This window comes from Phascolarctos cinereus, unplaced genomic scaffold (genome assembly GCF_003287225.1).
Source record: "Phascolarctos cinereus isolate Bilbo 61053 unplaced genomic scaffold, phaCin_HiC Scaffold_9;HRSCAF=440, whole genome shotgun sequence".
Lineage (NCBI taxonomy): Eukaryota > Metazoa > Chordata > Mammalia > Diprotodontia > Phascolarctidae > Phascolarctos > Phascolarctos cinereus.
The window spans coordinates 258,857,659-258,872,318 of record NW_027556402.1 but is presented as its reverse complement, the minus strand read 5'-3'; the positions used below and the strand labels follow the sequence as shown (position 1 = coordinate 258,872,318).

Sequence of the window (14,660 nt, the reverse complement as noted above, 5' to 3'; positions counted from 1 at the left end):
CTTGGAAGCGCCTCCCGCTTCCCGAGGGCCTGAAAGCAGAGTGGCACCAAGTCAGTGGGCCAATGGCAAGAGAAGCTGAGAAGCCCTTACCAGTATCACACCGATGCTGTTGAGTTCCACGAGGTCCCCGTTGACACTGTTTGTGTTGGTCTGCAGGAGGCTCGAGATCAGCCGGATCACATTTAGGCGAGTGTTCCCCACGGGAGGATCCAACATGCCCCAAGTGGTCTTCATGACACTTTTCTAGAGAGAACAACACCACTGGTCTCAACTTAATACATCACTTTCCATAAACTGATCTGCGCATGAACTGGCTCTAATTTTTCAGGGCAAAAAAAAGTAATCTTCGGGCCAGGAGTAGCAGCCAGGCTGATCTGCAGTAGCTCATTTACATGGCCACACACACATTAACTTCTGTCTGACCACAGAGCCACTAAATTACTACGAGCAAAGAGCTATTCTCTTGTTCAAAGGACATGGGGCTGAAGGGGGCTTAAACGTCACCTAATCCAATCTCTTTATTTTGAAGAAGATAAAAGGGGTACAGTTTCTGTAAGTCAAGTCTCAGTTACAAAAAGAAATCTAGACATTTTGCAGGTAAACTGGTAAAAAAAAGTGAACTATTCACCCCCCCCACCACTCTGTCAGTGAACTCCATTCCAGCTCCTTGACACCCCCCATCCTTTCTACCAGAAAATGTCTTCCCACTTCCATATGCATACACTTCACATTTTACACTTAAACCAAAATGAGGAGGCTTTAGAAGCTGAAAACTGTGGAGGGTTGAGAGCAGGTAACCTTCTTACCCTAGAGACCAGGGAAAGATTTCGGAGGATGAACTCGGGTGGGAAAAAAACTGACATTTTCATTTCCATATAGTCCTACACACTGTATTTTATGCAGGCAAAAATCTTGCTCCTGAGAAGACATCTACAGGCTTCTCTGGACTCTGCCAAAAGGGTCTAGGCCAGAGAACAGGTTCACAGAAACATTCTAAGACAATGCAATAAAGCCTCCCACCTGCCAGCTGACTTTGTTCACTGTCAGGAGGGGAGCCAATGGCAGCCGTCCTTCTTTTGGGAGCAAACACCCCAGAAGAAAGTCTCTATCCAGTGGCATGTTGTTGTTCCACAACAAACAGAGGCAGGAAGAGTCAACCAACAGCCCTCTCCCCCTCTGCCCACGGGGCCTTGCCACATGGTGGGCCCTGGCCATCACTAGGGCTGGTCCCCGATCTAGAGCCACCTTGAGGCTGCATTCAGTATGGGCACAAGCTACATTCAGCGTCTCACAAAAGCCGAGCCCAAAATAATTAACATGCAGAGAAAAGAGAGCTGACGTTAACACAGTAGCAAGGAGAATGCTAGATGGAAACTACCACCACTGCTTTCCATGCCATTAGAAGCTGGCAAACCTTGGAAGCAACACTCACTCAAAAAAAAACCAAAAAACAAAAAACAAAACCACCAACAAAATTTAAATGGAATGTTCCAAGTTTAGAGTATTTTGACACTATTCTGAACAGAACCACTTCCAAAATGTTGGTAAGGTTAAATAAAAAATTCGTATTTTATCAACTTATTAGCTAACAATATCTGATTCCCAATAGCAACCACTGGAGATTACCACGCCAAAGAGCATACAGAGCATAAGACTGGCTCCGACCAAAGTAACTTTCTGCTCTGTCCCAGAGAGGCAGCTGTGTGCTCCCAAGAAAACCCCTAACATGAGCATTTGGGCTGGGAGGACAAGGGCTGCCTCCTTACCAACCTTCAGAAGGGGCAAAGATCTCTCCTCCATGCCAACACCCCTGGCTCACACAATGACCCAGACATGTCCGTCACTGCTGCTTGGAGCTTACCCTCAATGCTCATTAACCAAGAAAGGACTCAATCAGATGAAACATGCAAACTCTTCAAGTCTCCTACAGCCTTTGACAGTTCCTTGCTCCCTCACTAAGACAGCTTTGAAACAATATGGCCACCACGATCCTTTAATTAAAGTACATAGCTCTTCAAAGACTCTTAATTTCTAAGCAACAATCTCAGAGATGGGAACTGAATGCACCAAAAATAAGATAAGAACTATTTTTGAGGCATTATCACATATATAATCCAAAGACTGGCTCTTGGGAAGGGAAAAAAATCTCCCAACTTTCAAAAGTGAGAAATTCTGCTAATTTCACTCTAAGACTTTCAATTCCACCCATTAAGACAACACAGAGTACATCAAACAGCCAATCAGAAATTAAGAGTCCTCAGAACAGCAGCGTCAGGGTGTCCTTCACAGGAACACTCCAAGATGATGCACTAAAGATTCCCACTTGCCAAAAGACTTTGTTCCCTGTCAGGAGATTCAGAGTTAAGATTATTTTTAGCATGTTTACTCACGGCTAATTGCAGGAAAGTAAAGGAGTTTATGAAAACAAGGTTTGCCAACAGGTTCTGAGATCAGAACTCTAATAAATGGACCAATTTCTCTTAAGTCCATGGACTTACCTTGGGTGGCTCAAGCAGCAGCTCATGGAAAGCTGAGAGTCTTCCTCTTATGGCTTCTAAAACACTTTTGTTGACTGAATATGCTGAGTGACTCATGCCTGGTGGGCAGATTTCTATATGGCCTTCAAATCTTGAAATAAAGCAAATTAATTTATCTCCTAATATGTCAAAGCAAATCATTCAGTTCTTTGAAAGACGAAATTAAAACATGACCAACATTCTTCTACATATAAGACTGAGATATTACACAATAATTTTGGGAGGAAGGGGGATTAGTAGAGTACACACAGCCTGGCAGACATGCAAGATGCTTCCAACAGAGAGGGAACTAAGAGTTCTTTCTATTCTCCACCAAATGGAGCCGGGGCTACCTCATGTGCCAACCACCAAACAAGCATTTCCACCTACTACGTGCCAGGTATTGGCTGGTGGAGCTACAAACAGAAATGGAAAAAAAACCCAAACCCTATTCCCATGAGCTGACCTTCTAAAACGGTCTACAAACATCCATTATATGCTAATGGAGCTGGAGGGTTTAAGACAATCACAGTCTAAGTCATCTTATGGAAGAAAAGAGCAAGAACCATTATTAGGGGGCTGCAAGGGGGGCTCCTTGCAGAGAATGCCTCCCAGCTCACTTATGCTACCAGGGCAGGCTGCTAACTCACTCAACTCCCCGCAAGGAAACGCTGCGGGACAGGAAGGGCTATTTTCTCCCCAGGGATTCTCAACTCGCCACATGGAATGGATGTGAAGCACCACTACTACAGGGTGTGGGAAAAGCACAACTCCGGCGGACCATCTCTTAGCTAGTAATGTTTACCAACACTTTAGACACTGCACAAACTGAAAAGATAGGGATGGCTTTCCTATTTCTCCAGGAATGGGGATCCTGTGGCCTCGAGGCCACACGTGGCCCTCTAGGTCCTCAAGTATGGCCCTTTGACTGAATCCAAACTTCACAGAACAGATCCCCTTCATCGAAGGATCTGCTCTGTAAAACCTGGACTCTGTCAAAAGACCGCACCCAGGGACCTCAAAAGCCACACGTGGCCTCTAAGCCCCAGGTTCCCCACCCCAATCTAAACTATCCCAAACAAGTGCTAAAGGTATTGAGCAACAACCTCGTCAACTCCTCCTCTCAAGAGGACAAGGACAGCACACGAGACCCCGGCCACAATAGTGCTAGGGCATCTCAGAGGCAGGTTGCAAAAGCGCCTCCAAGTGTGCCTATCAATGTTTTGAAAACTCAGTTTCTCAAAAACCCATATAAATCACAAGCATTTCTATATATTAGCAACAAAACCCAGCAGGAAGAGACAGAGAAATTACACTCAAAATAACTGAAGAAAGTGTAAAACTGGGGAGACTGCTCACCAAAGCATACACAAAACCCAATGAACACAACCACAAAACATTCTTCACACAAAGACAGACCTAAATGGGAGAAATCTACTTACTCATGGGTAGGCCAAGCCAATATAATAAAAATGGCAATACTGCCTAGATCTACTCATTTGGCATCACACTAATCAAAAATTACTAAAGCATGATTTTATAGAGCTAGAAAGAACAACAGAATTCATGTGCAAAACCAAAAGGTCAAGAACATCAAGGGAATCGAGGAGGGCCTAGCCCTCGCAGCTTCCAGACTAAGCTACAAAGTTGTGATCCTCAAAATACTCTGGTCCTGGTTAAGAAACACAGAAGTCAACCAAGGGAACAGGTCAGCTACATAATATATGAAAGCAAATGAGGACAGCAACCTACTGTTTGATAAACCCAAATGTTCCTGCTATTTGAGCAAGAACTCACTATTAGACAAAAACCGTTGGGAAAGTCACATCACGTATGAAGAAATATTCAAATGAGTCAGACAGCAAAACCAGATTAGAGAGGCATGGAAGAAACCACCTGTCAGATCTATGGGTAGGGGAAGAGCTCATGACCAAACAAGAGACAGAGAAGTTCACAGAAGGTGAAACAGGTAACTTTTGATTATATACAATTTAAAAGGTTTTGCACAAACAAAATCAATACAGCTAAAATGAGAAGACAAGAAACTGAGGCGGGGGGGGAGGGATCTTTGCAGTGTTTCTCTATGTATGGCAGGATACAATGGAGCTTTTGGGCTCCAGCCTCCAGCAGGTTCACTCTTGATCTGGGCAGCCAGAAGGACAGGAACAGAGACATAATGAGGGGTTATTTAATCACTTTATTCTTCTCAATGGGTTTGCTGATAATGAGGTATACCAACTCCTACTGCATCCCCTAATTACTCTTCTGCAGGGGCAGGAGAGAACATACAAAGCAGAAGTTCCAACTCCTACAGCATTCCCCTCGATGGGGGCCGATGGAGACACGCACAGGATTCCAGCTTCTGCATTCTCCCCGAGCCTTTATGGGGGCAGGTCGAGGCACGCACAACTTTCAGCTGGCACATTCCCCAAATCTCCCCTCACTAAGCAGTGCTCACTTGATTTATAGAGGAGTGCATAAAGAAGGCAATTTGTCAGCAACAGCCTGACAAGTTTACGTTAACTTTAGCAATATCATGGTGAATCAGCACAGGGCAAGCACAGCAGGCTGTTTACAAAATAACTCAAATGTTTACATCATCTCATCGCTATATGTCACTGCACAGTCGCAGCGGAAACTGTTTGTTTATGGCTGTGGATCCTGGGAACTATTATCTAAAACGAAGTAACAAAATCCACCTTATATATACTCTAATAAAGGCCACATTCCTCAAATAGATAAGGAACTGAGTCAAATCCGAAAGAGTCATTCTCCAATTGATAAATTATCAAGGAAGAATATGAGAGGAAGAAATCAAAGATATCAAGTCAAACAGAAAAAAATGCTCTAAATCACTAATAAATAAAACAATTCTGAGATACCGTCTCATGTCCATCCAACTGACTAAAATGACAGAAAAAGAACACAACAAAGGCTGGAGGGGACAGGGGAAAAGAGGTGCCCTAACACACTGCTGCTGGAGCTGTGAACAAGCCCAACCACTCCAGAGAACAATCTGGAACTACGCCCCCAAAGCTATTAAACCGTGCGTACCCTTTGTCACATCAAGACTGCTACTGGGGCTAAAGCCCAGAGATCAAAAAAAGAGGAAAAGGACCCACATGTACAAAAATATTTATAGCAGCTCTTTCTGTGGTGGCAAAGAATCGGAAACTGAAGAGATGTCCATCAACTGGGGAACAGCTGAACCAACTGTGGTATGTGACTGTGATGGAATATTACGGTGCTACAAGAACTGACAATCAGGATGGTTTCAGAAAAACCTGGCAACACTCGTATGAACTGATGCAAAGCGACGCGAGCAGAGCCAGAAGAATGCCGTACACAGGAACAGCAACCTTGTAACAATGATCACCTGTGGAAGGCTTGGCTGCTCTGTTCAATACAAAGATTCGTGACAATTCCACAGGAGTTCCAGAAAGAGTGCAGGCTGAAAAATATTTTTTTCTTTCTTTCTTTTTTTTAAAAAAACATGGATAATGTGGAAATCTGTTTCACATGATTTCATATTTGCAATGGATTTTGTATTTCTTGCCTTCTTAGTGGGTAGTGGAAAGGGTGAGGGGACACGAGAGAATCTGAAACGGAACATACAATAAAATTGCACAGACAATTCAGTTTCTCTACAGAGATCAAACTAGACGCCAGGGTGATCCAACAATTCCATAAAAAGGACCCCCAAGTTTGAGCAGTGCTAAGTGGCAATGCAGTCTTTACTATGGGGCTTTTCTATTGGTGCCACTCAGCTCTGGAAACACAACTGACAGCCTGCATCTCCTACCAGGGCAGACTGCTGATCCTACCCCACAAGGGAGGTCCAAACGTAATTCCTCGGTGGTGTTTATCAGCAGTTAGGATAGGCCAAGCAGGTCACTCCACCCCAGAAGATGCTCCACCTCCCCTCTGATGCATCCCACTCCTGCTGCCTGCTTCCATTTCTATACAAAAAGGCCTAGACAAGGAACTGTAAGCCTGTGCCAGGACCAACGGAGGGGCAGACAGTGGAGCAGAATGCTTGGTGCCACCACCTCTGTCCCAAAGGGGAGGCCAATGCTCATGGCCCCACCAAGCAAGCTTCAATGCCGATGCTTCAAGCTCTCCTTCCTCGTGGTTATCTACTACTCCCTGACAAGGACCCTCTTTACAGAGGTCTCTACCCCAGGTTTGCAGACGTAACTTAAATTCGCCTGTATCAGTTAGTGACAGCACCTTGGAAAAAGGGCCCAGGGAAGGGATACACATCCAGAGCGCATCTGGGGGAACCAGCGCACCAAATACCAAGCCCCGCCCTTGTCCCAGTCTTTCTGACAAAGACACAGGAGAGGCAGCGGAGTGAGGCTGCAATCTAAGTGGTTTAATAAACCCTGAACACAAGCTCTTTCAACCCAAAGAGCTCATCTCAAACAGTCACTTCATCAGTTTGGGAAATGTTACCTTTCTCTAGCATGGACAGAAAACAGTTTTGAGTGGTACTAGAATAATTTTCCAATTGCTCTGCCCTGCATAGTATGATTGCGGCTAGACTTAAAATGTGAGTTCCTAGGCCCTGTGGGCACCCCCACTCTGCCCCTTTGGGGGAACAAGGCCCGCGACCCCTCGAGCAGGGCAGGTCAGCCCCCAGGGGCACAGAGGGACGACACAAAATGACCAGTGCCTGGAGCAGGACTTGGAACAAAGCACTCTTAACTCCAAGGCGGGCTCTCTAGCTTTTTATGATGCTAATAAACACGAAGGATCCTCCTATCTAGATGGCACTTTTAGGCTCACAGACTGAGGTTTACCAAATAGCTCTGGTACACTATTTCATCCCTGAGGCCTTTAAACAAACATTTATTAACGGCCTGCTGGGTACCAGGCACTACGCTAAGAGCTGAAGATACAAAGAAAGGGCAAACCATCCCTTCCTTCAAGAAGCCAACATTTTAAATGGGTGCCAACACACACCAACCAGAACATAAAAGGTGAGAAGCAGCCTTAGGAAGGATGACACCAACGCAGCGAGACCCAGAAATGCCTCCTGGAGGAGGTGTGACTGTAAAGGTAGGAGGGAGCAGGCTCTAGATAGCTTTAAATTCCAACATCCTCTATACTGGTGGGGACGGGAAGGGGAGAAACCGTGGTCAGAATGATACTCCAGCAGAGGAGGGGAGGATACTCTTGACCAAAGCAGAAAGCTCTAACACACACGCGACCAACACAGCCAGATGGGCCCGTGGCCACTTTGGCCTCTCCCCTGGGGCAGGCAGGAACAATAGGAATAGAAGCCTCCTAAGAGGAAAGTCTGGCACGTACACTCATCCAGCCAAAACGTGCCCATATCTCTGCCCACTACACCCGATGACCGCTCCTTCCAACACTTCAGTGCTGGTCTCAGCCTCTGCGCCCTCCCTTGCTCATGCTAAATCTCCCCAGCTCTTTTGCTAGCCCAGGTACATACAAATTTCCCTAGCAGTCCTTCCCCTATCTCAGGTGCAGGGAGTAAGAGCACCAAATCACAGGTCAGAGGGCCCAGCTATGCTAAGAGCTCAGACACTTCCTGGCCAAGCTGCTGGTGATCTCTAGGGGCCTTAACTTTCCTGCCCTGGAAAAGAAGATGACCCTATTCCAGATCTGTGGCAGCACCAAGACAACAGACCACGGATGATTAAACCCCAGTGCCTTTGGTTTAATAAAAGCACCTGATTTCAATAAAAAAGGAGCTGGGGATGTAATCGAGACCATCCGTGGAGTCCACTCTCTGAACGCAAGCTGTGGGTCAAAACACTTACTACCTCTCCTAGCACGCTTTGAGTCACTGCCCCTCCCCTCCACACATTTTCGTTCTAGTGAAGCATGGTGGCGAACCACAAGTGATCTGTAGATCTTCTCAAGAAACCAGAGTCCCACTCATACACATGGGTCTCCTGAAGAGAAGGAGGCGGTTGGGCTGGACTTGGAATCAGAAGTCCTGCCTCAAACACTTACCAGATGGCTGACTCATGACAAATCATTACACTGTTCTCAGACTCAGTTTCCTCATCTTTAAAAGAGAAACAGAAATAGCACCTATCTCAAAACAGCTATTTAAATAAGAGCTCTTATTACCGAATGATTAAGAAGAAACACAAACATGTCTGTGTCGTCTTTTTTCATCACCGGCATGATATACCGGGGGCCAAACACTTCCCAAATTGCATGCTAAAAAGTCCTTCAGGAGAAACTATTTGTAACCAAATAAGGGAGAGAAGTGAAAGACATAGGAATAAGCAGAAATATCTAAGAACAAAATCCATTTCACAATGGATGAGAGGGGAAAAGATTCTCAACAGAACTGCTATTAAGAACCATAAAAAAACCCATTACTGGAAACTTTTAATGATCATATATAAAAGGTGCTAATCATCAATTAGAAAAATGCAAATTAAAACCACCTTGTGGTTTTACCTCCCACATACTGCAAACTGGCAAAAACCGACAAAAGAACAGCTAGTGCTAGAGGGACTGTGGGAAGCCAGGCACACCAATGCACTGTTGATACAACTGGCCCACCTACTCTAAAAAGCAATTTGGAAACTGCAGAGTATGTGCATTACGAAGCACAGATCCCAAGGAGGTCAATGCCACAAAGTGGCAGAGAATTAGAGCAATTAAAACAATGGCAAAACCTGGCTGTAGTGGACAGCCTTACCACAAGGGTGAACAGGAGAAGCGGGGAAGAAGCATCCTCCCCACCTTGTTTACCCTGGTCCTTCCAAAGACCAGGCAAATCTCCTAAGGCTGACCCTAGTTATTCGCCCCAAACTAACTCTAAATTCAGAGCTTCTCAAGAAGAAAAACTCTAAATGGACAAAGGTAGGGGCCTGAGGAGCAGCACCCAGACGACTGACAGCAGGTGCGGGAGCCAGGGGTCCAGCCCTGCCTTCCACAGAGGTGGAGGACAAGCGTCAGGGAGTCCGGGCAGCTCCCTGGCGTGACAGCCTGGCTCGCTGATGGTTTTTTCTCTTTTGGCTGTGAGTGGGACACACTGGGAAATGCAAGTTACTAAAAACAAAAGATGATCAACAAAGATTAAAGTGAAAGTAAGAAAGCAAACAAGGACATCAAAGAGATCCTGTGGAAAGGCCAGAGAAGAGTCTTACGTTGGCCGTCGGGTCTCCAGCAAAGTCAGCAGTATCTGGATTGCACTGACGATCGCCGATTCGTTTTTCTCCTTGTGAAAAATATTTGATAGAAGCTGTTCGATAATCTCTTGCCTAAGAAGAGAAAGAGCAGGGAAGCGCTTGTAAGTATCATGCCACACCAGCCGCCTGAAAAGAAAGCTGAGAGCAGGCCGCACGCATGAGGCGGGAGCAGGGGCAGTGCACGCACCAGCTCTGGGCATATTCAGCTGGAGCGAAAACAAGCTTCAGGAAGGGCCAGAGGCAGAAGGTGCCAGGAGGCAGGAGGGCTGCCCACACCCCTGTCCTCAGGGGTGACCAAGCCCTAACTGGCATGTGATGGGTGGATCAGAGCCCCCTGCACCATACAGGTGATGAATGACAACAGTCTAGTGGCAGGTTTCTTTCATTAAATGTAATTTCTAATGTCTTAGACCTTTTCAGCAGCACATCTAAAGAATAAACTAAGGGTTGGATGTAGCTTAAGCACAGATAATTTTGAAAAGGCTCAAAGTATTTGATTTCTCATTGTTCAGTCCTCAGATGGAAAAACCAACCTTTTTTTACTCATAAAGAATCATGATATTTTCACAGATGCCTCATTTTACCAAGATCCAGAAGGTGCAGCGTTGCCCTTTCTACATTTTCTAGCATTCTAATGACTATCTCCCTCTGAGGCAGTATGGGGGAGTGGCTGCAAGACATGGGTTCAAATCCTGCCTCTGGCCTTGAACAAGATCCCTCACCTGTAAAATGAGACCACGCCCACCCACAGTTCTACCTCACAGAGTCACTGGGAGACCCTGCTACACTGAGTCCCCAGACAACGCAGGGAAACCACTTGCCTCAAAGAAGTGATCTGAATCCTGCTTCTGGTTTCTTATTAGCCTTGTCTCCTGCCAGGCCCCTGAGCAGAGACCCCAGGACGCCTATGCCAACAAGCCACGGCCTATCACACCCCACTTTCGATGAATGGGCAGCAGACAGAACAACCCTGCCTGATACTCCCATACCAACTTCCAGGGATAAAGACACCAGTACAGAAATAGCCCTGTTGTTTCCTGTCTCCTGACCAAGCTTCTCATGACGTGTAGTGAAGGCAGCCCCCCACCCCCCCTGCTACCATAGGGGCGGTGACTCCAAGTCACCTCAATCTCCTAAATAAAATAAATTCCTTTTCTGTCTCGGGCAGCCCTGAAAGCAAGCCCAGGTTGCCCTCCCCGACCACTCACCTACCCCAGGCTGGGTGGTCCCTTGCACCCAGAGCCCCAGGCCTACACTACCACTTATCTGCCTGGTCTGGCTGCCTCGCTCAGGGCCATTCTCCACCTGTACCAGCACATGATCCCCAAGACAGAAGGCTGAAGCCTCCTAGAGTAAGTCTAGTGATCTTCACCATAACTATCCTATTTCTCAAAAAACATCAGTTACCTACTAATGGTTAAGAAGGACCTCACGAGGGGCAGCAAGGTGGCGCAGTGGAGAGAGCTCTGGCCTTGGAGTCAGGAGGACCTGAGTTCAAATCCAGATGCAGACACTTGACACTTACTAGCTGTGTAACCCTGGGCAAGTCACTTAATCCCAACTGCCTCACAAAAAAAAGCAAAAAAAAAAAAAGAAAAGAAAAGAAAAGACCTCATGGTCAACACTTAACAATTAAAGGTTTGAGTCACTGAATAGTTACCCAAGTGAAGACTTCAGACTCACTCACCACCACACTTTGAATGTTAACTATCTACATTAATGTCTGAGAGAAGATTCGTGGACCTGATAGGGTTACTAGACTGTTATATCAAGGAACATTATAGCCAAATTTCCCCAGATTTTTAGTGACAGATGATTCTCGTGAAAAGGATGGAGAGATGGAGGCCAGAGGATAGCACTGTTCCCGACAGAGACCAAGCTGGTTCTGGGCTATACCCAAATAGGAATCACTGACTGGCTGGTGCTCCCTTAGAGGAGGGCTCCAGGGGAGCAGGCCCCTGTGCTGACACGGACTTAGAGATAAAAACGGACTTTGACGCCACGGAGTCCACCCTCCACATTTCACAGATGAGCTAACTGGCTGAAAGCCTGAGGTGAAGTGACAAAAGCGAGGCTAGAAATGACCACGCAGGAGGGCAGGGTTGTGAGGTCAGCCCAGGCCAGGCCCCTTCTCACGGCTCTGCCTTATTTATTGATACCATGGCTCAATGTATCCTCCAACACGTGAGCCACTCCTCCTGGCTCCAGGTCACCCAAGTTAGGCTCTCACGTGACATTTAAGGGCACAAAGTCTCACATCTGGCAGAAGAAAAACACACCTCCCTAGTACACAAGAGGAGAGCACAGCTAGAGAACATTCACTAGGGAGAAATCAGGGCTTCAGTGGAGAGCAGGCTCCAGGCGAGCAGCAGCATGCCGGGGGGCAGGGAGAGGTGGCTGCTGGCAGGGACGAGAATGTCCCGGTTGCACTGACTTTTGTCTCTGCTCCAATTTGGTGATTCTGAACACAGGGTGCTTTAAGTTCATGAGAACAGGAAGGGATAGACAGATAGATGGACAGACAGACAGATACACACACACAGGCAGCTAGGTGGTACAATGGATAGAGCACCAGGACTAGAGTTAGAAAGACTCATCTTCCTGAGTTCATATCCAGCCTCAGACACTTCCTAGCTGTTAACCCTGTTTGCCTCAGTTCCTCATCGGTAAAATGAGCTGGAGAAGGAAACGGCAAACCATTCCAGTATCTCTGTCAAGAAAACCCTAAATAGGGTCATGAAACGTCAGACATGACTGAAAAATGACTCAATAGCAAGGGGGTGGGGGTGGGGGGTGTGTGTGTGTGTGTGTGTACACACTCACATACACTGTTTAACTTTTTGTCCCTGTGAGAAAACGCTTTTGTTCAAAATGTTACTGACAAAGTTCTGGAGCCCCGGGTGGTACGGAGTTTTTCCAATCTCACTCAGCCTTGCAAGGAGCAGTGCCCCAGGGTCTGTAGCTAAGGGAGTACTCTCCCCACAACCACCTCTCTTTAAATCCTGTGACTCCGCCTCTACCATGGTGAATTTCCTGAGGGGGTGACCTGGCACCAATTACTACCTGTCCATTTTTCATCCAAGCCTCCTCTCAGTGGTTTCTGGAGTGGAAATTCCTAAACTGCTAGGGATACCTTCCGATGGAGGTACAGTGGTGACTAATCAGTATTTATCAATCAGGCCCGTGGACCACAGACCAGCCCTGTACTCCAATTCCTCAAGGCTGGCTCCTGAAATGTTCAAGTGCTGGGGTTGTGAACCACACTGAAAAGAGCAGATGTGTAAAAACTAGGGAACGGCAGGAGCGACACCAAAACTTTATTCTAATGTGAGTCTAATCTCATAATCTCAAATAATTAATCCTAAAGTAATTTTCACTCCAGGAGTAATCAGAGCGAGTCTCTAGAACCTCTCCACATCTCGTGATAGAACAAGCCACACTCAGAAAACTTTCCTCACTTTGCCTCCTTTTCAGGGGGGCGGGCTGACCTGGGCCTGCCCTGGTAGTGGGAATTCACTAGTGAGGAAACACAGCCCCGAAACATCTACTTTTGGAGAATGGCCCAGACAAGCTCAAGAGGGTCAAATGGCTCTGGGGTCAGAGGTGGAGCACGGACACAGCCCGCTCCGGCCCAGAGACCTGCTCTCCCCAGGCCATGCTGACTTCCTCATGCATACTGAAGATGAACATTTCCCTTCTCACGAGGAGAATAACATCAGTTTGTCTCTAAGTGTTTTCTCCCTCACGCCATCCTCAATATGAGGGCTCAATCCTCCTGTAAGAGAAACAAAGACTGTACTTTGGAAATCCCCGGGGAGCCAAAGTGGGCCAATGAGGGAGCCTCCACCTCTCAATTCTAACCCCCATCAAGCCAATGGTTGCCAGAGGGCCTAGCCAAGGAATGCTAACTAGTAGCTGTGCTCCCGAGGGCCCTGGAAACTCAGGGGCAGCCTGGCCACAGCACAGCTGGTTTTCAGGTACATGGGAGGAGAGAGCCACAAAACCCTAATCCCATAAAAGCAGAACTTCTGAGAGTCAGATTCTAAAATAATAAAAGGAAAATGGCCTTGGCCACAAGCCCTGTGTTGTAAGCAGCCAAAGGGAGAAAATTCCTTAAAGTCTGCACTACAGAGGCAGCTAGGTGGTGCAGTGGATAGAGCACTGAAGTCAGGAGGACCTGAGTTCAAATCCAGACTCAGGCCAAATACTAGACACTAGCTGTGTGACCCTGGGCAAGTCACTTGAGCCAACTGCCCAAAAAATACAACAAAATGAAATAAAAATAAAAAAGTCTGCTCTACAAAACTGCTGTCCCAAAGCTCTCCCACATCTGCAGAGGAGCCCAGGCCACACTGATTGATAAAAACTTGTGTGATGTCGATGAGTTTACTTAGCAAGGAAGACTATTAGAAGGCTCAAATGACACATTTCTCTAGAAAGCCTTCCTGGGCCCCACAAATTTCACTCTTTAATGAGGTAAATGAAAAAATAAAGAGCAGACAAAAGCATGGCCCCACTCTGCCCTTGTCTTGGGGACACACAACACGGAGAACGTACTTTTCTAGAGTGGCAAGCAGGGGGTCTGGTTCTGGGCTGTTCTGGACTTGTAACATCTGGTCTCTGCTGAGGCGGATAATTTCACAGAGCGACTGCGAGGCGTTGGAATGCCGCTGAGGAGAAAAGCACAAATTTTAGCACCCCGCACCCCGAGAGAATGGGACCTCACATCAGGAGGGCTGGGGGGACGTAGGCATGTGCGTACGTGTGACAGAAAGGCGTGAGTGTGCACGCGCACAGCCAGTTATTCAAATGAACCCTGGCTGCAGATCTCAGGAAGAGAGAGGCCAGGCCGAGAATGCCTGGCAGCTGGACTGTTGTAAGGTAATTGTCAGGGGCGGACACTGCCCATCCACCCTAGGAAGGACTGGAAGGGCTGTTGTAAAAGTGGCTTCAAGCCCCAATA

The 14,660-nt window shown here is 46.9% G+C and overlaps 1 protein-coding gene across 11 annotated transcripts in view; it reads right to left on the bottom strand.

The window, feature by feature from the left end:
• The window catches only part of PPP6R3 (protein phosphatase 6 regulatory subunit 3), a 102,208-nt gene that overhangs the window by 29,364 nt on the left and 58,184 nt on the right, over window positions 1-14,660 (bottom strand). For all 11 annotated transcript variants that reach the window (XM_020967934.2, XM_020967933.2, XM_020967936.2 and 8 more), the window contains 4 exons: window positions 14,255-14,367; window positions 9,656-9,769; window positions 2,499-2,628; window positions 91-243 (listed from right to left, as the gene is read on the bottom strand). In XM_020967934.2, the coding sequence (XP_020823593.1) occupies window positions 91-243; window positions 2,499-2,628; window positions 9,656-9,769; window positions 14,255-14,367 (510 nt within the window). The remainder of the gene's footprint in view (window positions 1-90; window positions 244-2,498; window positions 2,629-9,655; window positions 9,770-14,254; window positions 14,368-14,660) is intronic.